This window comes from Mobula birostris, chromosome 8 (genome assembly GCF_030028105.1).
Source record: "Mobula birostris isolate sMobBir1 chromosome 8, sMobBir1.hap1, whole genome shotgun sequence".
Classification (NCBI taxonomy): domain Eukaryota; kingdom Metazoa; phylum Chordata; class Chondrichthyes; order Myliobatiformes; family Myliobatidae; genus Mobula; species Mobula birostris.
Genome location: NC_092377.1, coordinates 23,952,016 through 23,974,625, shown reverse-complemented (window position 1 = coordinate 23,974,625; position 22,610 = coordinate 23,952,016). Strand labels below are relative to the sequence as shown.

The following is a 22,610-nucleotide window of genomic DNA, read 5'->3' as shown; positions in this document are numbered from 1 at the left end:
CGAAGCTCGGCTATCCCCCAAAATACCTCACCGTACTGCAGTAGCTTCATAAAGGCAAAGTGGTCAGGTTGAACACAACAGTGACCTGTCTGACCAATTCTCCATCAGTACCGCCATGAAACAAAGCTGTGTTTAACACCAGTGCTCTTTGTCATCTTTTTCAGCATGATGCTACAGGAAGTGAAAGTGAACACCTTGAGGGCATCTACATTCGGTTCCTCACTGGATGGAAATACCTTCAACCTCTGCCACCTTCTCACCCAAACAAAAACCATGTAAGAGCCCATTCTCGAGCAACTACATGCAGATGACTGTGCTCTTCTCACGCACACAGAGGACACGCTACAGGCTGCAGTCACTCAGTTGGCCGAGGCTACAAGGGCTTTCGGGTTAATGATCAGTCCGACGGAAACAATGATCCTCCACCAGAAGCCCCCTCGTCTGTTTACTACCCATCCCGGATCACCACTGACGACCAACCTCTCACCACGGGTGAGCACTTCCCCTACCTGGGCAGCATCATCTCCAACAATGCTACACCAGTAAGGGACATTGACAATCCACTTGCAAGAGCTTGCAATGCCTTCAGGCGCCTCCAGAAACGTGTGCGGAAGAACCACCAGCTGCATCTGTTTGCAAAGGTCCACGTGTACAAGGCTGCCATTGTCACAACCCTGCTATACAGCTCCAAAGCTTGGGTCTTATACTGCAAGCAAATATGGTTGCTCAAGCACTTTGTCAGTGCTGCCTCTGCTTCATTGTGGGTGTCAGCTGGCAGGATCGTGTCTCCAACAATGAGGTCCTGGTGAAGGCTCAACTTCCAAGCACTGAAGCCAAGTTGCTGCTCAGGCCATGTGGACAACTCCTGGTTACCAAAAGCAGTACTCCACAGAGAACTCTCTGAGGGCAAGAGAGATCGTAGTGCCCCGCGCAAGATGTACAAAGACCAACTTAAGCAGCTGCTCTCTGAGGGAAATATCGAGGTCAATGAGTGGCAGCTGGTTTGTAACAGAGACCACTGTAAAATGCTGATCCATGGAGCAGCCAGGAATTCTGAGGAATCCGGAAGAGCAACTGTTGAAGAGAAGAGGAGATGCAGGAAGGATCCTACTACCCAAGCGCCTGCATCCAGCTGTTCACATGTCCCTACTGCTCCAGAGTCTGCAGATCCAGAACTGGCCTCTACAATCACTAACAATCGTGTCGCCATTCCTGAGGACTCTTCGTCCCTCCAGATCTTCGGAAGTGAATTACCAGCCAGCCAGCAATCAACCATCAACCATTGTGCAAAATATGTCCTTCAGGCCTTTTGAGCCTTGCCACCCAGCAATCCCCCAATTTAACCCTGGCCTAATGATGGGACAATTTACAAAGACCAATTAAGCTACCAATCAGTATGTCTTTGGACTGTGGGAGGAAACCAGAGCACCCGGAGGAAACCCATGCAGTCACAGGGAGAGCGTACAAACTCCTTACAGGAAGCGGTGGGAATTGAACCCGGGTCGCTGCTACTGCAAAGCGTTGTGCTAACCACTAGGCTACCGTGCCACCCCAGTAAAATACGAGGGTTTTGCTCCTCTGACCTGAGGTTAGCAATGGAAGAAGCCATGGAACGACATGTGGGAATGGGAATGGGAAGTGAAATCAAGAACAAATTCCACTAAATGCACTGAGTTATAACCGATTCAACCGGCTGTTAAATAAAATGTGGCCGTAAGCAAACACTGCAGATCAGGTTTTGACATCCGAACAGTCTCAAGGGCAATAACATTTTCTAACTTAGAATGGTATGATTTCCAAGAATTTGTTGAATTATAATTTTCCTGGTTAGTCACTTCCAACTGATCCTGCTGTCAACAGAAAGCTGCCACATTAGAAAAGCATTTCCACTGCAAAGCATTGGTTCCACTAGAGTGAAAATCACGTTCTCAACTTGCACCATCATCATCAGGCGGTGTCTCTGTGATATTCCTTTGCAGAATTAATACTGGTTGACAGTTCAAACCCACTTGCAGAAAGCAGCTTACCATAATGCATGGAAGTTGAGACTTATTGTCACTCAGTGTGTAAAACAAAGCAGCCAGAACAAAATGTGCACCAGTGAAGCATTAGTGTTAAGAACATTTAAAACTGGCTTCTTCAAACTAACTTGAAGGCCTGGTAACCTCAATCACTTCTCCACTTTTAATTTTCCTGTTGTCTTTTGATTTCAAATATCAAAACAGGTACAGTATTTCACTAAGTATCATTGCTTAAGGTATGTAGGAGCCTCACATCTGTTCTCTATCTGCATTGTATTCCTTATTTTACATTTATTAGGTTTATTTTGGTAACTAATCACGATTATAGCGTGGTAAAAGCAAAAGGAATAAGTCACATTTCCTTGCTTATTTCATTGCCGTTTGTAGCTTGGGACCAGAGGATGTCATATCTTTTGCTGACCACTCAATATTGCTCAATAACCTTTCTTTCACTTAGCTTACACTTAGGGACAAGCCAGTATAACAGATCTGTAGGGTCGCAGGCAGTGGCAATTGATTTAGTTGTAGTTTTAGTTTTAGGTTGAATTTTGGCATTACATTCTATCAGCAAACGTTTTTCAACAGGTATATCAAATGAACAGCAGGATTCGGAGGTGACCGTGATATTTAGGAACACCACAGCCTGGAGAAGCTTGAGGCATGTAATGACCTTTTGTTGGCTTGTGCTGTGTGTTTGGGGTTGAAACATGGTTTTGAATGGCCAGCACTGCTTGTCCAATTGAGGACCAAAAGCTATATGCTGTATAGTGGTGCTTGACTGAAGATTTCAACCCTTGGTTCTTTTGAAATGCTAAATTGAAACTACTTGGGCCACCGACAGTTGAATTGAATTTGCTGTGTTGTCTGCTTCATGCGCCAGTGAAACAACATGTGTCCAGTTGGAAGCAGTGGCCATGAAGTCAAGACTGAGAGAAATTAAACCAACATGCAATATTGAAGTTCAGATTTCTGGAAGAAATGAAAATATTTACAAAGCCATAGGACAGGGTATGAATAAGTACAAAGTTAAAGACAGTGTGTCAAATGTGCATACACATCTACATCTGATAACCCAGCAGCACGCATTAGAACCAGACTGATTTAGCTGAACTATCAAGCAAGACAACAAATATTGAGGGATAAACACGCATTGGAAGAACAGGCGAAACAGCTTCGAAGAAACCAGGAACAGGTGGAAGAGCAACTTCTGAGAAAGATGGAGCAGCTTAAGTTACAGAAAGAAACTGTGGCCAAGACAGCCGAGTTAAAGTGCTAAGGGCTTCAAGTGCTGTGGTTGCTAAACATGCTCCAGCAGGACAGTTCTACAGTGAGAGTTCCTATGTTGACATGGAACAGAGGAAATCCAGCCTATTCAATGTCAAGGTGGATACATTTGAGAATCAGAAGTCTATAAGCCATGACTTTGAACCCTAAGAGGTAAATTCAGGGTATTTACTCTTAGCCTGTACCAAGGAGGCACTCTGAATCTATGCCATATCCAAAAGCACAAAGTGCTTCTGAGAACATTGATTTACAGAATGATGACACTCGTGTTTCAGATGATATAGGTCTGAATGTTGCACTGGAAGCCATAAGGGCGTGAAAGGCAATAACAAGCATAGTAATGCATGAACAGTGCGTTGCATCTCTGCCTAGAAATCTTCAACAGCGATGCATTGCAGTACCATTCATTTATGAGGGCTTTCAAGAATAGCATTGACTGATATTTATGATGACCATCTCTATTTTCTCGAACAGTTCACTGGCGGTTACCCTAGAGAGCTTGTCAAAAGTTATCAGCAGGCCAGCCTGGAGCAAAGATATCTAAAGGCTTTACTGCAGGAACATTTTGGTGATGAGCACAAAATTGCTGAGGCCTACATGGAAAAAGGCCATTTATCAAATCAGAAAATGTGAAACCTCTACAAGATTACAGTCTTTTTCTTGAAAGCTATTGTAAATCCATGGAAGAAGTGCAGGACATGTGTGAGTTGGACATGCCTGCTAGCATGAGGATTGTCGTAAGTAAATTGCCTGATAAACCTAGAGAAAAATGGAGATCGTGCTGTAAGAAAGGCACTAAGTTTACGTTCACAGCCACTGTTGATTTTACTGAAAGACGTAAAGACTGCCACACACCCAGTGTTTGGAAAAAAAATACAATGCTACATCGCCAGCGGTAAGTAGAGATGTGTGCAAAACTGGAAAACCTATCCAGTACAGGACTTTCACACACAACAGTCTCTAGATTTTACAGAGAATGGTGTGAGAAACAAAAAGAAAATCCAGTCTGGTAGGCAAAAATGCTTTGATAATGACAGGGGTCACTGGAGAATGGCCAAACTGTTTCAAGTTAACAGGAAGGCGACAGTAACTCAATTAACCATACATTACAACAATAGTGTGAAGAAGAACATCTCTGGATGCACAACACATTGAACGTTGAAGTGGATGGGTTACAGCAGCAGAAGACCATGAAATGCACCTAATAAAGGGCCCAGTGAGTGTATAATAGCCAGCTGGTGGTGTAGTGGCATCAGCACCCGACTTGGTCCTGAGTTCGAATCAGGCTGGCTCCTTGTACGCATTCCGTCTGTGCTGGGTTGAGCGTCGAGCTAGCAACTTGGCCTAGTAAAAACAGTCAAATGCTATGGAAACAGTAAAATTGCCACCCAATGTGCCATAAGGTGTGAAAAGGAACAACTGAGTGTATCATGGCCACAGCGATAAAGTATGAGAAGATATATAATTTCTGAATTAAAGACAAGCAAGGAATCAATGTTGGAGTATTTTCATTTCAAATAATGAATAAGTGGAGAGTTGATGTTTCAAGGAAGGTCAAATTCAAAGTAAATTTATTATCAAAGTACATATATGTCACCATATACCATCAATAAATCCATAGAATAATAACCATAATAGAATTAATGAAAGACTGCACCAGCAGGGCAGACAATCAGTGTACAAAAGACAATAAACTGTGCAAATACAAAAAGAAAGAACAATACCAAATGAATAAGCAATAACTATCGGGAACATCTGGTGAAGAGTCCTTGAAAGTCAGTGCATTGTTTGTGGGAACATTCCAATGATGGGGCAAGTGAAATTGAGTGAATTTGGCCTTTCCTCATATTCTGCCCAACATGTCATGTATTTCAATCATTTTCTATTTTCATTTCATTGCAAAGTAGTCAATATCTATGAAAGAAGGAAAGAGCTCAAAAAATCTCAATGAAAAACAATACAGCTGCACGAAGAGAACACATTCATACTGTTGCATGTCTCAGCCAACCTTTCTTGCATCTGATTCTCCTATGAGAGATAAACCAGAAAGGCAAACATTATTAAGGCACATTCTTAGCATTGGCTCAAAGTAAAAGGTGAAATGTTTCAGGGGAGCATAAGGGGGAAGTTCTTCACTTAGGAGGTGGTGAGAGTGTCGATGAGCTGCCTGCACAAGTGATGAATTCAACATTTAAGAGAAATTTGGATAGGTACATAAATGGGATGGGTATGGATGTCGATGGTCCAGGTGCAATTCAATGGGACTAGGCAGACTAATAGTTTGGCACAGACTAGATGGGCTGAAGGGCCTGTTTCTGTGTTGTAGTATTCTATGACATTATATGATCCTCCTTTTATCCTGCCTGTCTGCATAGCTTTATTCAGTTTACAAAGGGAACAGTCTGCACCCCTCCACCTTGCAATAAAAAATGAACCCGAAAGACAAAGGCTGTATAACTAAACAAGAAATCCTTTTCAATATTTACTTTTTAAATCATTAAATAGTTAACTGTGGTCATCAAGATTAAGTTTGAAAATGTAGCTGTTCATTATTTTCAATCACCAATAAATTTACTTCTGACTTCTCTTGCAATATGATTGCGATTATACTCCAGTCTGTAACACGTGGCCTTAAGGATCCAGTCCTGACACATGGTCATTTACGGACGCCGAAACCCACTGTGAGTGTTGAAGGTGCAATGAGGATACAACGAGGCTCACCTTAGAATTTGAGGTAGACTCCAAAAAACAGAGTCGATTGCCGAAACCCTCAGCAGCGAGACAGAATTTGAGCTGCTCTTTGTGGAGAGTGGCACTGCACTGCAGCACAACTTCGTCATTCTGCAAGAAGAGGAACAAAACACACACATGATTTAGGGTTCTCCATCCAGCTGGCTCACACCACACAAAACACAGAACATTCATTTAAAGTCATTTAGAAACAGCAACCTATTAAATTCCAAAACAATCATCAGCACATTCTAACAAAGACACGTACAATCTTAAAAGAAAAACGTTCATTAACTCAGAAATACCGTTCATGGAAGAGAAGGCAAAACCAGAATGTGACTTTTCACATACTAGCCAAGCACTTGATATTCTCTGAGTCATGCTGCATTTGGCTGAGGAATCATGAACTGTTTCTGTCTGCTCTGGCTCCGTTGAACTTATCATATCTTACCTTAACTCTGTCTTCCTTCCTATAGTCCATTGTCCAGCCTCTCCCTACATACATCAAGGATACCTCTCAGCTCTCTACCATTTTGAAAACTTCCAAATTCCCTGGTCCTACTCACCTCATCTTTATGTGTCTCAGTACATGCCCATTCCCTCATCAGAAAGGTCTTAGTCCCTTCACTTCATTCTGGAACAAAGCCCCATACAGTTCCCTTTTACTAACACTCTCAACAGCCTGGGCGGAACTTGTTCTTACCATCATCAACTTACAGTTTGATTCACCCACTGTCTGCAAAAGCGTAGCCATGGGCACTGACTGAGCCTGACTTTTAGTCAGCTGCATGAAACAGTCCTTGATGCAAACCTGCACTGGCAAGCCCAGCGTGAAAGTCGTCGCTGCACCTTTTTCTGCACTTTGACAGCCATATATTTGGGAAGGTAAGGAACGACGCACTCATCGCCAGTGCAGCCTTCATGAGGTCAGAGTACAGTTGTGCTGGGCTCTAGCTGTGCTTGAGCAACCTGACAAGGAGGGCCTTTCTCACCACCAGCCAAGCAAGGCACTTATTTGAAATATCTGGTGATGAGGCATTCTACCAAAAGACAACCTGCTCGCAAAACCATCCCAGAGGAACCATCATTGCCTTCCTCCACACAGCCTTCAGAGCATTTTGATATATATATTTAAAAAACACAAAGAAAAAAAGAAAAAGAACACATATATAACACAAAAAATCAGTGCAGATACTCTTTAAGATTTTACTGCTATTTGGTCAATGCATTCTGTTTGTTTTTTTTCTCTAAAACAGCACCACTCTCACTCTTGCAGCTTCCCAGTGTAATATACCATTTCAATATCTGAGGGGTTTTCCCCCAACTCAGTCCCTCCATGTGTAGCAGTGGAAGCCTGAGAATGTGTTCTTTCCCCCACCGAAAATTTGCATTGGCTACACCAAGCTTAAGTGCATCTCTTGGGACATACTCCTGCAGACTGGAATGTGTCATTCAGCAGCCATCTTATAGGGACATATCAACGTGCTGGAAGACCCAAAAGTTCTGGGCAGACCAAAGAGAATTATGCACAGAGTTGGTGATCTTCCAGCAGCACTTGATGTCTATGTCAGTGTGTGCCCTGGGAACAGCTCATACATCAGAGTCTGTTAACGTAGCTGCTTGGGATCAATTGAGACAAGGACCCTTGCATCCTTCTACATACTCTGTTAGCACATCTACAGTCTGCAACAAAGTGGGTGAACATCTCTTCCCCACCACCTCTGACCTGAGGGCATCATGCATTGGGAATGATGCTTCACAAATTTTAAAGGGAAGCTCAATACGGCAAACATTAAATTCAGGAACTAGGCCAGGTCGGTTCCCTTTAAGATGTTTGAGGGACAATCACGTGCAAGTGATGACAAAATGTGATACAGCCAGTTGACATCACTGTGTATATGTGGATGCTTCACGTGCTGAGACAAGTATAGAGCAACCGGGTACAACACGTTCTTCAAGGGCAGTGATTTACACTCCTTCATCCATTGCATCAAGTAAAGAAACTTCTGGTGATGTGTCTCACCTCAGCAAGACTAAAATTGTAAACCTACGTTCCTCGCTCAGTAATCCCAGTCAGTGCATTTGAAGTAATGGATGCATAGTGGTGCAGGAGGTGATTTCACATTATGTGACAGTGATATACGGGGTCATAATTTTCTCATGATGAATATCACCAATTATTCCCCTACACGGGTCTCTCATCCTTATGGATCCAAACTGGGATTTTTATTGCTCAATATCGAGCTAAATGATCATAACAGCAAACCTGTACTCTGCATACTGACGACAGAAGTACTGCACACCCTAGTGGGTGTTTAAAACTCATTATAAAAGGCAGAATGAGAAGTTATCTTTCAGACCCACGAACAATCCCATTTATCTAAAGCACATGCATGAACTACATATGGTTTTACAGATTTCCCTACAATTTTGATTAAAAAATAATAAAGAAACACTTATTAACCTGTAGGAAACAAGGCTGATTTAGCTTTTTAAACTGCTTGCAGTTGTTTTTACTGCTGCCTGCGAACCTTGCAGCTCACACCATGCCCAACAGATTTCTTTTATATGTGCTTAACACAGAGGAAGGGGTATTTTCCTGAGTGTGCAGCTGACTATGACAAATACTGGACATTGTAACAAGTCAAACCACTTGGGTATGAAGCCAGCCATCCAGTATTCTTCCCATTTAAAGGAATAAAATTGTACTATTTCCTTCAGAGTCACACATTCTCCTTCGGGGCCCCCATCACACAGGGCATGCCTTGTTCTCGTTGTTACCATCGGGTAGGAGGTATAGGAGCCTGAAGGCACACATCGATTTTTGCATTGAAATCAATGGAATGAAATTGCATGTTTGGATGCTCTCTGCTGCGCATCTGTAGAAGGATGTGAGTACAGATGTGCGTAGTCTGGCTCTCGGAGATGAGGCGGAATTTCTATAGCCAGAGGATGGTGAATCATTGCCACAGGTGGCTGTGGAGGCCAAGATATTGGGCATATTTAAGGCAGAGGTTGATAGATTCTTGATGGGTCAGGGCATGAAGGGATACGGAACGAAGGCAGGAGATTGGGGCTGAGAGGGAAATGGCACAGCAGACTCAATGTCCAAATGGCCTAATTCTACTACTATTTCTTATGGTCTCTTCAGCTTCCTCAGAAAGTAGAGGCATTGGTGAGCTTTCTTGATTGTGTAGGATGTGTTCTGGAATGATGAAAGGTTGTATGTGATATGCTCTCCCAGAAGTTTGAACCTGCTCACAGTTCCACTGCTGCACCACTGATGGAAAGAGTGCTTTAACGTTAAGGACTACCTATTAGATTGTAAGATATAGGAGCAGAATTAAGCTTTTTTGGCCCATCGAGTCTGCTCCGCCATTTCATCATGGCTGATGCAATTTTTTTCTCAGCCCCAATCTCCTGCCTTCTCCCCGTATCCTTGACCAATTAAGAAAGTTTCCTTATTTTCTAATGTAGAACTGTGACAGGAATTTGTAAATAATAAACCCGCACAAACAAATAGAGACACATTATCAAATATTAATCTTGATAGTGTTCTTTCAGAAGTGTGGCAGGATTTTCTCTAACAATCCCATTGACAGGGATGTGGATTTATCTCATCAAAAAAAAAACAACCTTGATCATGTGGCATCTTAACACAGAAGTCACAGTAAACATTGAAGATAATGCTCATGTCTTTGGAATGTAGTTTTCTAACTCATATGCTAGATGTTTGAAATTAACAACATTATCTATTGTAATAAATAAAAGGCAGCCAACCACAGAATTACTTTGGTTAAAAATCAGATCTGTGGCTGGATATTCTATGGCAAGTGATTCCCCCACTGACACCCCAAAACCATTAACAAGGTACTGTTTACAATGCACAATTCATAGAAAGCTTAACAGAAAACCTTCTACTTGGAACACCCAGAGATGTTAACACCAGCGTAAGCAAAACATCTGCTCGATTGGAATCCCAGTCCCTTTATAAACATTAATTTTCTCCAGAACCAGCCGACAATGGTTATACTGAGCCTGCTGCTTTATTCCATAGTTTCTGAGAGTGAAAGTAAACCGGGTGTAAAAGACTTGTAATGCTGTATGGCTTTCACTTAATACTGTTAGAATTGATACAGAATTTGCAAGACGATACTATAAGAAACTTTGATCTGCAGAAGATGTTTTTTGCTCCTCCCTCTTCAACTTGGATTCAGGATAACCTAACCTCCCCCCTTATTCTTCCAACCTGCAGCTCCCATGTGTGCTTACTGAGGTCCACACAGGCAACACTCATTACCCCAGCATGCATTGATTTCCTTTGTCACTTCCTCAGGAAACTTGAGCAATTTCATCAGCCATCGACCTGCCTCACACGAAGGCTTGCTGACTACCCCCAATAAGCCCATGGTTTTTTGTGTGTGAGTGCTCAGGTTTAGAGTGAGAGGCAACCTAAGTGTTCTGTTTAAATACACGTACACTCAGCGGCTACTTTCTAATGCACCTGCTCATTGACGCAAATAACTCATCAGCCAAATATGTGGCAGCAACTCAATGCATAAGAGCATACGGACATGGTCCAGAGGTTCAGTAATTGATCAGACCAAATATCGGAATGGGAACAAAATGTGATCTAAGTGACTTTGACTATGGAACGACTGGGGTGCAAGATGGAGTGGTTTGAGTATCTCATTAATAGATGATCCCATGGGATCTTCAGACACAACAGTCTTTAGAGTTTACAGAGAATGGTGCAAGAAACAAAAAAAAACACATCCAGTTAGTGCCAGCTCAGTGGGCAAAAACATCTTGTTCATGAGAGAGGTCAGAGGAGAATGGCCAAGCTCGTACAAGCTGACAGGAAGGCAACAGCAACTCAAATATCCAGGCATTACAACAATGGTGTGCAGAAGAGCATCTCCAAATGCATAACACATCAAGCCTTGAAGTGGATCGGCTAGACCAGCAAAAGACCACAAACATACACTACTGATACTCCTGTGCCTAGTGTCACTTTATGGACAAACAACCAATGAATATAAGCTTTCTTATGTATTTATATTTATGGTGTTCTTATTATTATTGTGCTCTTTATCTTATTGTGATTTGTTTTTGTTTCGCATCAGGAGTAACAATGATTCAGATGTGACGGAATTAGGATGGCAGGTTTTCTTCCCTTAAGGGCGTTGGTGAACCAGAAATGTCCTTGAGTCTCCATTTCTTGAACAGTAGAGATGGATTTTTCAAGCTTTCTGTTAGCATCCAACAGCTTATCAATCTTAGTGTTAAGCAAACCAAATTCAAGTTTCATATCTTGTATTGAAGAGAGTAGAAAGTTCCTCCGATTTCTTTGTTTGCTCCGTTTGTTCTGTTTCAGGAAGGGTCTTGCCACCTCTGAATTCAATACCGGATTGACTTCCTGCCATCGTAGTTAAGTCATAATTCCTTCAACAAAAATAGTGAATCTTCAAACTTAAAACAGCTCTATCAGTGGAATGTAAGATATAAAAAGTAGAGCCGCGATGAAAAACGCATCTCACTCCATTCGCTGCAAAATGGAGTCTTGAGTCTCCATTTCTAATGCCAAATTTCAATCCCAGATTCATTTAACTAAATTTAAATTCAACGCTGTCATGGTGTGATTCAAACTCCTACCTCTGGATCTGAGCCTCAAGAATCTGATTCAGTTACTTAACCACTTCCTTATCTACATTTAGTTTTTCTGTGACTTTGAAGTGGCCTTCAGTTTATGTGACCAAAAAAATAAGTAAATCACCACGGTAGTGTCGCGGTTAGCGAGAAGCTACTACACCTCGGGACATTGGAGTTCAGGGTTCAATTCCTGCCCGCCTGAAGGGAGTCTCTGTATGTCCTTCCCGTGGAATGTGTGGCTTTCCTCCGGGTGCTCCGGTTTCCTCCCACAGTCTAAAGACATTCCGGGTAGATTAATTGATCCTTGTAAATTGTCCCATGATTAGGTTTTACGTTAAATTGGGTTTGTCAAGGGTTGCTGGGCTTGAAGGACAGAAGAGCATTCTCTGTGCTGTATCTTTAAACGAGTAAGTCAATAAATGTCAGATAAACCAACTTGCGAAATCATTAAACCAAATAAATTGGAGTCAAGAGATGGATTCTCATCTACTGCTGGACCCTGCCTGCTATACACAACTAAATCAGCAATCAGATATACATATGCCAGTTTGGCAACAACATTAGCAAATTTTTCAATAATTTCTGGAGAACCGAGAGGCCAGACTGAAAAAATACTGTTGTCAGAAATGTCTACTTTGCCCCCTTTCACCCCCTCTAACCTCCTGTTCAATAGAGTTTCCTGTCTCAGCAACAAAGAGAACAACTGGATTTCCTAAACAGCCTGTCTTGGAGATTGGTTAGCTGCCTGAATGTGCTCCTGTGGTACCAAGAGCTCACTGACTTTTCATTAATGATTCTAGACCAAAAGAAAAATCAATCTTCCTGTTGGGCAGACAATGCAATCCAGCCCTCCCACTGCTGCCTAACAATCTCTCTGCACCCATTCCACGAAATATTCCTGCATTAAGACATCAAATAACAATATATTTTACTGAGAATCCTAACAATGATGAGACAGCATCACCTCAACCTGACGCTGTAATAGTTTACAATGTAATGAATTACATTGAACGTACTCTTGCACAGTGGGAGCAGGCTGCTGGAACTTGCTTATAACTCTGTTTTGATCAGTATGTGTCCTTGAATCACACTGCAGTACAGTTCTACAGCCACTGGCAGTCACCCAAGGACTAATTTCTATGACAGTGAGTGCATGGGCATTCAAATGGAGTAAGTCAATGGACTCTGGGAAGGCATCAGAGCATTGGAAATAATCTAACAAAGTGCCCAAAAGCAAAATAGATGGAAAAATAGGTAAATGTGATTGTATTCCTTTAACTCCCTGCAAAATGTTGTTGTCAAGCATGAAGCATATGATTTATTTACTTATTTAGAGATACAGCGTGGAACAGGCTCTTCCAGACCAACAGGCCGCATCACCCGCAACCTACTTATTTAACGCTAGCCTAGTCACAGGACAATTTACTATGACCAATTAACCCACTAACTGAGATGCCTTTGGACTGTGGGAGGAAAGCATAGCACATTCCCTCATCTTCCACCAGTTTCTACCTCTCATACGGAGAAATTTGCAATGGCCAATCACTCTACCTACCTGAGCAACACACTCAAAATGCTGGAGGAACTCTGCAGGCCAGGCAGTGTCTATGGAAAAGAGTACAGTCGACGTTTCAGGCCAAAAGCCTATGGCAGGACCGGGGAAAAAATGCTGAGGAGTACACAAACAAACTACCTGAACATCTTTGGATGTGGAAGGAAACTGGAGCATCGGGAGGAACTCCATTGCGTTCACAGGGAACAGGTACAAACTTCTTACTTTGACCACTGACACTCTGAGCTGTAATAAGCTCATGTTAATGTGCTACAATGCTACCGAACCGTCCCCCGCCCCCATGACAATGAAGTAAGCATTGTTTACGGAGGGGAAACTACGCCATGATCACACCCAAATTCTTTGAGAAATGGGAAATTTCAACAGAGAGTTAGCACTCAATAATCAGAATCAAAATCACGTTTAATATCACCATTATATGTTGTGAAATTTGTTAATTTAGTAGCAGCAGCACAATATCAAAAAAATAAGGTATATTACGCAAGTAAATATATGTGTCATGGTCCGGATCGGGGTCCCTTTAAATTTACCTCGTTGATGTTACGATCCAGACCGTTGATTCCCTGTTTTCCCGTGTCCCTTGGCTTTGGTGATTAGAGGCAATTAACGCTCAGCTGAACCGGTAGTTTATAGTCTCCAGCTCTCAGCCATTCGGTGCGGGAGCATCTGCAAAGTCATCAAAGGTACGGTGTGCCGATGTCATCTGGCCGGAGCAAGCCTAGCCTCTGCCGAAGCGAGTGCCGGTAATTCGCCCTTCCTCACTGGAGCAACCCTGTCCAGTTACCTCGCCGAAGCAAGCCTGCAAAGTTTCCTCATCAAGATGGGTCTGTCAGTTAACCCGCCGGAGAGAATCAGAAGCCACTGTCTACTATTCCTGGGCCGAGTCTAGAGCTCGCCACTACCCGGAGGATCCAAGTACCACGTCCAAGTCCTGGCTCCGGCGGCATCCAAGTACCACGTCCAAGTCCTGGCTCTGGCAGCATCCGAGTACCACGTCCAAGTCTGGTCCAGGCGGCATCCGAGTTCCACGTCCAAGTCCTGGTCCAGGCGGCATCCGAGTACCAGGTCCAAGTCCTGGTCCAGGCGGCATCCGAGTACCAAGTCGAGTCCTGGCCCTGGCGGCATCCGAGTACCAAGTCGAGTCTTGGCCCTAGCGGCATCCGAGTACCAAGTCGAGTCCTGGCCCTGGCGGCATCCGAGTGCCAAGTCGAGTCCTGGCCCTGGCGGCATCCGAGTACCAAGTCGAGTCCTGGCCCTGGCGGCATCTGAGTACCTAGTCAAGTCCTGGGCCTGGCGGTCTGTGATTCCTGTCCTATCCCCCTGTCTGAATCCCTTCTCTGCCCCTCTCGTCTCTAGCCCTCGTCTGCAGCCCTCGCCTGCACTTCGGTCTAGTTCTATTGCCGGAGCTAGATAGGTACTGTCTGGTGTTCTTTCGTGTTGGTCTTGTCTTGTCTTGTCCTCGCCTCTGTGGGGTAAGTCTGGCCGTCTTGCCATTGCCCCACAGGGAGTCATGTCTTGTCCTGTCCTCGCCTCCGTGGGGTAAGTCAGGCCGTCTTGTCGTTGCCCCGCGCGGAGTCATGTCTTGTCTTGTCTTGTCCTCGCCTCCGTGGGGTAAGTCTGGCTGTCTTGCCGTTGCCCCGCGAGGGTGGGTCATGTCTTGTCTTGTCTTGTCCTCGCCTCCGTGGGGTAAGTCTGGCCGTCTTGCCATTGCCCCGCGGGGGGTCATGAGTCCCGGCCCTATGTCCTGTACCCAAGGAGGGGTCCCGGCTCTCTGTTCTGTGTGTGAGTCCCAGCCCTATGTCCTGTACCCAAGGAGGGGTCCCGACTCTGTGTTCTGTGTGTGAGTCCCAGCCGTATGTCCTGTACCCAAGGAGGGGTCCCGACTCTGTGTTCTGTGTATGTGTCCATGGTTCCATGTACCTGCTGTCCCGAGACCGAGGCTCTGTTTTCCATGTTCCTCCTCTCCCAAGCCCATGTCATGTCCATGCCTGGTTCTGGGGTCCAAGCCCGAGGCAAGACCCAGGTACTGGGTCCTTGCCCAGTCTCGGGCTCGGAGTCCATACCCTAGCCTCTTCATGTCTCCTCTAGTTCTGGGAGCCGATTCCGAGTCCTAGCCCAGACCCTTGGTCCCAGTCCAGTCGTAGTCCTCAGTCCGCTATTCCTACTCCTGCCTTGCTCTCCTGGTTTCGAACAATAAACTGAATTTAATTAACCTCACAAGATGTGTCTTGTATTTGGGTCCACCCTTGCTCCCAATGCCCCCGCCCTTGTGACAATATGTATTGTATACTAAGTATTTAAATTAAAATAGTCCAAAAAAATAAATAATATGAAAAAGTAAGGTAGTGCTCATGGGTTCAGTAATAAGGAATTTAACACCAGCTTTCCAGAGAACATTGCACAGAATCTGCTGCCATCTTTTCCATGAAGTCACCTCCATCAACACACCTGTGGAACCCAGATGGGTATTGTCACAGTTTACACTTGCTGTGTACCATTCAGCTTGGTCTTCTAATATAAAGAAACAAACTACAATAATTTCAGAGTGGATCACATGATTAATGCACTTATTATTTTACTTGCAAGGGGAGATATACTTCCAGTCAAGTTTTGTCTGGAAACATAGCTCCAATCTTCTGTTTCAAATTTTATACTTTTTTTAAACAAAGAACAGTGATTAGGTTGCTCCATTCCATAACTTTACATTTCCTCTGTTATCTTCATCCTTATCTTGTTCTCACATTTGATCTTTGGAAGCTCCATCCTGTTTCCCTCCCTTATCAAAACATCCCCTCTGAGAATAAAACATATTGTCTGTCATCAAAAAAAAAATAGATTGTTCTCATATAATGGAAACACACTTGTAATTTTTCTCGCCCAAACCGGCAAAGCACCTTGGGATTTCATAGACCACATTTCGTTACATTACATTTTACAAGAGTTACAAATTCATAAAAAGTTCAAAGTTACAGATATATTTCCACACACTGCACCACAGACAGCCTTCATCAATAGTCTGAGCAGCTACTCAGATGATTACATTGCTGCCAGTTAACATGCATCTGTGTGCTGCACCAATGTTCAAAGCAGCTGCCAAAGCATCACTGTAGTGTGTTCCAATAATCAGAACAATTTGGAGTGCAATCGTGACTACTGTTTCAAAATTACACCAATAACTGGGATTTGGTGCATCACCCTAAATCCTCTGGAGAATGGCTTCAACACACAACTATACCAGAGTTACCAGCTGAGCCACAGCAGACCCATTTCACCTGGTGAGGAATCCTTATGATTTTTCTCAGTCAGCTTGGCTGACAATATTGCCAAGAAGCAGTTATCCCCCGAGGCATCAACAGAATAAGAAATGAATATTCCCTCGTCTTGATGCAAGATTCTCTACAGAAATGGGCCTTGATCTTTACCAGTGTTTGGTTTGCTTTTGAAACTTTCTTAAAAAAGAAAAATGCACCCTTTTACTTTTTATCTCATTTAAAAGTACTTATTTTCATTTTGTTGGATGTTATTAAACACTACGAATAAAACAATTCATGATATCAAAAAAAAATACTAAATTTGCAGAATAATGGTGAGTCTTTAACATCCTACAGGAAATGAAGACGAGTTTTACCCTGAACTCAATATCATCTTCATATTTATGAGTTCATCCTCGTGATTTTTTTGAAACTTAAAACAATTTATAACCAAAGATCGAAGCAAAGTTTCATGCTAAACTCCAATTTCATATTTAATTGTCTTATAACAAGAAAATTACATTTTAATTGGTCCAATGCAAGGAAATGATGACATTGTGTATTTGCTTCCGAAATCTCCCTGGGCATGCAGGAAATATAATATCAGAGGCTGAGTGAGACTGCAGTGGTGAAGACTGTATGTCAGAGCGGATTTTGTCGGATGTTCATCGAAAAACGCTTGTTAATTAATTCAGAAAGAAATACTCCAGGGCTGGTGGAAATCCCTCAGATGGATGGTCTGTTTCAGTTATTATAACTAGACTTCAGATGATGATTTTCAATTCTAGCTTTTACGTTCCAGGGAATTCACCTATTTACCTACACAATAGTTAAAAATTACTTGGCCCCGTAAACATTGATAGGGAGCCTGAAAATAAAGCCCCTGAGAACAATATCACAGTGCCAATATTTTTATACATCACACAATAGAATTTTAATCACAAGCAATATTTTTATACTATCCGATATTTTGTGCATTGATATCACTCCAGTACAGTTCCCATACATGTAACATGGAGGCTGCTGAACATGCATACTCAAACCAAACACTGCACCTTTGTGCATATGGGAGTGGTATAGACCTCAAGGAATAAAACAGGCTGCAGCCAGATGGTTGAACCTTTGGTGTTTGGTTAAAGAGCCCAACATGTTTCAGCTCTCCTACATCTTACTCCGGGCAGTCTCCTTCTTTAACTGCACATGAGTCATGATCTCATGCTGTCATCTATGAGTTATTCTTCCCCAAATACCAAACACTTCACTTGCTGTTGTAGGCACAATATTAACATAGCAGGTCCAATTAAGTTTCTGGTTTAAGATGTTGTTGCCGATAGAAGATTCAGTGATGGTAATGCTCTTGAATGCCCATGCTGGAGTTTAGATTCTCCCATGGTGATCTTTGACAGCATGCCTTTGTGCGATAGGAATAGAACCCGCCCCGGTCCATGCACGAGTATTGGTCGGTTTTCCTGTTGAAGTTGATGATCTTTCTCTGGAGTAGATAAACTTCCCTTCCTTTATCAGTTAGCAACAGGAGACAACTGCTACAGACTGTGGTCAATTGATACTTACGCCAATCATTTATTTCATTAAGGTCTGATGGGTCACATTGTTCAGGCAAACCAGTGCCTTCCATTCTCTCATTACTACAGTGACCACAACTCCAAACTACTTCAGGTGCTCATTCAAACCAACTGAGATCTTTGAAGATAGATTTTACTTGTGTGTCTGGTATCCAGAACTACTTGCGAGGCAAGAAACCCTCCCTAACAGCAGATAATGGTTAATTACATTGTCTGAAGCTTTTAATTATAATGTCAGACGGCTGCCTTGCAACAAACAAAAGATACCCAACATGAAGCTTCAAATATGCCTTCTGCACTTCACGTCCTGTTCTCCTTCACACGAGGTTTGAATGCAAGTTTTGCCTGTGTCTGGCCTCATTTAAAAACCACTGAAATTAAATGCCATGTAAGTGATTATCTTCTTATTTTCTCTCAGTACTCCTGACCTACAAGTTTTTCAGATCTAATTAATCAATATTAAACATTCTGTGCAACCATAATAGTAAATGGGAGAATGCATCAATCTACTTACATTACCTGCAGTTCTTTTTATCAGCACTTTTATTTAATTCCTCTCAAGTGTACCTCTAAACATACAGCAGATCCTATATTTGAACCTAAGTAGTGTCCTCTAAATTCGTATCATCTGCTTAGCAGTATAATGGCATAGGTCATTGCACTATTAGAACAGAGAACGTAGAAATCTACAGCACATTACAGGCCCTTTAGCCCACAATGTTGTGCCAACCATGTAACCTACTCCAGAAACTGCCAAGAATTTCCCTATCACAAACTCTCTATTTTTCTAAGTTCCATGTACCCAAGAGTCTCTTAAAAAAAAACAACTGTTTCCACCTCTACCAAATTCGCTGGTAGTGTATTCCACGCACCTACCAATCTCTGTGTGAAAAACTTACATCTAACATCCCCCTGGTACCTACTTCCAAACACCTTAAAACTATGCCCCCTCGTGTTAACCATTTCAGCCCTGGGAAAAAGCCTCTGGCTAGCCACACAATCAATACCTCTCATCATCTTATACAACTCTATCAGGTCACCTCTCATCCTCAGTTGCTCCAAAATGAAGAGGCCGAGTTCACTTAACCTATTCTCATAAGGCATGCTCTCCAATCCAGGCAACATCCTTGTAAACCTCCTCTGCACTCTCTCAATAGTATCCATATCCTTCCCATAGTGAGGTGATCAGAACTGAACACAGTACTCCAAGTGGGTCTAACTAAGGTCCTATATAGCTGTAACATTACCTCACGGCTCTTGACTTCAATGGCACGGTGGATGAAGGCCACCACACCATACATCTTCTTGACAACATTGTCAACCTGCACTGCAACTTTGTGTGTCCTAAGGCCACGGACCCCAAGATCTCTCTGATCATCCACACTGCCAAGAGTCTTACCATTAATACAATATTCTGTCTTCAAATCTGACCTATTGAAATGAACCTCTTCACACCTATCTAGATTGAACTCCATCTACCAATTCTCAGCCCAGTTCCACATCCAATTGATGTCATGCTGTAACCTCTGACAACCCCCCAGACTATCCACAACACCTCCAATCTTTGTGTCATCAGCAAACTTACTAACCCACCCTTCTATTTCCTCATCCAGGTCACTTGTAAAAATCATAAACAGGAGCAGTCCCAGAACAGATTCCTGCAGAAAACCACTGTCACCATCCTCCATGCAGAATACGTACCATCTACAACCACCCTTTGCCTTCCGTGGGCAAGCCAATTCTAGATCCACAAAGCAAGGTCTCCTTGGATCCCATGCCTCATTACTTTCTGAATGAGCCTCACATGGGGAACCTTATCAAGTGCCTTACTGAAATCCATATACACTACATCCACTGCTCTACCTTCATCAATGTGTTTTATTACATCCTCAAAGAATTCAATTAAGCTCGTAAGGCTCGACCTGCCCTTGACAAAGCTATGCTGAGTATTGCTGATTAGATTATGTCTCTCCAAATGCTCATAAATCTTGCCTCTCAGGATCTTCTCCAACAACTTGCCCACCACTGAAGTAAGACTCACTGGTCTATAACTTTCTGGGTTATCTCTACTCCCTTTCTTGAACAAGGGGACAACATTTGCAACTCCGGAACTTCTCCCATCCCTTTTGATGATGCAAAGATCATCACCAGAGGCACAGTAATATCCTCCCTCACTTCCCATAGCGGCCTGGGATACATCTCGTCCACTCCCACTGACTTACCTAACTTACTACCTTTCAAAAGTTCCAGCACATCCGTTTTCTTAATATCTATACACTCAAGCATTTCAGCCACTGTAAGTCTCTGAGAACATCTGCTCTCAATTTACATTCCCACATTCCTGACTAATACCATCATATTTCCCCCTACCCCAAGTAAATGTTTTCCCAAATGTTCTCCAGCGTGAAGGGAAAGGAGAAAGAGTTGTGACCCCTACCTCCAAAATGCTCTCCCACCAAGAGATCTCACACCTGACCAGGTTCATTTCCGAATACCAGATCAAGCATCATCTCTGCTCTATTTGGCTTATCTACATATTGCGTCAGGAAACCTTCCTGAACACACCCAACAATCGCCACCCTATCTGAACCCTTTCCTGTTCTCACATTCCCTAGCTCGTAGCACAGGAAGTAACCCGGAGATTACCACCTTGGAGGTCCTGCTCTTCAGCCTCCTTCCTAACTCCCTAAAGTTACTGCGCAGGACCTCTACCCCTCTCCTGCCTGTGTCATCGGTACCAATATGTACCACAAGCTCTAGCTGTTCACCCACCCCTTCAAGAATATCCTGCAACTGCTCAGAACATCCTAGACCCTAGCACCTGGGAGGCAACACATTATCCTGGTGTCTCTTCTGAGCAGCAGAATCTCCTGTTTGTCTCCTTAACTATCGAGTCCCCTATGACTATTGCTCTGCCTGACTTCACCCTACCTTTCTGAGGCTCAGAGTCGATCACAGCGCTATTGGTCTGGCTGCTGCTGCCTTGCCCAGATAGGTCATCCCCCTCGTCAGTATCCAAAGGGGTATACATGTTGCGAAGGGGAATAGCCTGCACTGACTTCCTTTTCCCTTTGCTTCTCTCGGTGTTCACCCATCTACTCCCCGAATTCTGCACTCTGGGTGTAACTACCTGCTCAAAAGTCTTATCTATCAATTGCTCTGCCTCCCGAATGATCCTTAGTTCATCCAGCTCCTTAACGTGGTCTTTCAGGAGCTGGAGTTGGCTGCAATTCCCACATTGTACTCATTAGGGAGGCCATCAGTTTCCATGAATTCCCACATCCTACGGGAGAAGCATTCCACTGCCATATCTGCCATCCTGCCTGCATTGTACAATGGGCAACCAAGACCAGATCAGCAATAACAAAAGGAAAGACTGACCCTTCTAACCTGTCTCTTTTGGCTTCAGCTTCTTCTCGTCAAAGCCACTTTAGTCAAAGCCTGACGCTCCTACTCTCACCACTGGCCTACTCCCAACAATGGCCGCCTCACTTTTCCCTTCTGTACTTTTATTTACTTTGCAGTGCTCTGCTCCTGCCGCTGACTGCGCCTCAGGAATATATGAACACCTGCGAAGCTCTCCTTTTATCAAGCTTCGCCGACCTGCACGTAACCTCGTCAAAGTGCTCTGCTCCTGCCACTGATTAGACCTCCAGATTATTAAATTTACTTTTTAAGTATTGAAATATTAAACAAATTAATGTGAAGTGTTGAATTTTCAAACTATGGCAATATATAGCAAACACAAGAATACCGACAGAAAGAAGCAATTGCAACGATGAGGCATCAATTAAATATGCAAAATGCCATCTTATGACCATCCTGCAAAAACAGCTGTTTGCCTAGTTGCCTCGGTCATTTTACAGTGTCCAATCAATCTACCAATCTGCATGCCTTTAGTATCAGAATCAGGTTTAACATCGCTGGCATATGTCGTGAAATTTATTAAATTCGCAGCAGTAGTACAATGCAATAGATGATAATATAGAAAAAATGTGAATTACAGTAAATATATATATCAAATGGATAAATTAAATAAGTCATGCAAAAAACAGAAATAAAAAAAGTAGTGAGGTAGTGTTCATGGGTTCAATGTCCATTCAGAAATCGGGTGGCAGAGGGCAAGAAGCTGTTGCTGAATCGCTGAGTGCCCAATTAATCTACGAACTTGCATGCCTTTGGTATTTGGGGATACCTGAGGAATTCATGTGGTCATGGGGACAAGGTGGAAACTCCGAAGAAACAGCACCAGAGGTCAGTATGGCATCCAGTCACTGGAGTATTGAGGCAGTGGCTCTACTACCTAAACCAATGTTTGAAGCTGACCAGAAGAAATTGAGCAAAAATTGCATATAGTTTAATGGGCTGAATAATAAAAGCCCGTTTTTCCCATTACTTGTGATTTATAACAGGTGGAACCACTTAAAGAACATTATGTCCATTCATTTGAAAGCTTTATAGAATAGCAATACAATTTGTAAAGTCACTGTTCTAACAGGGAGTCCATTGATGCAGT

The 22,610-nt window shown here is 43.1% G+C and overlaps 1 protein-coding gene across 1 annotated transcript in view; it reads right to left on the bottom strand.

Annotated features, from left to right (window-relative positions):
* Window positions 1-22,610, bottom strand: part of ryr2a (ryanodine receptor 2a (cardiac)) — a 785,545-nt gene that overhangs the window by 550,467 nt on the left and 212,468 nt on the right. Inside the window, exon 2 of the mRNA XM_072264911.1 lies at window positions 6,027-6,146. Coding sequence (XP_072121012.1) covers window positions 6,027-6,146 — 120 coding nt within the window. The remainder of the gene's footprint in view (window positions 1-6,026; window positions 6,147-22,610) is intronic.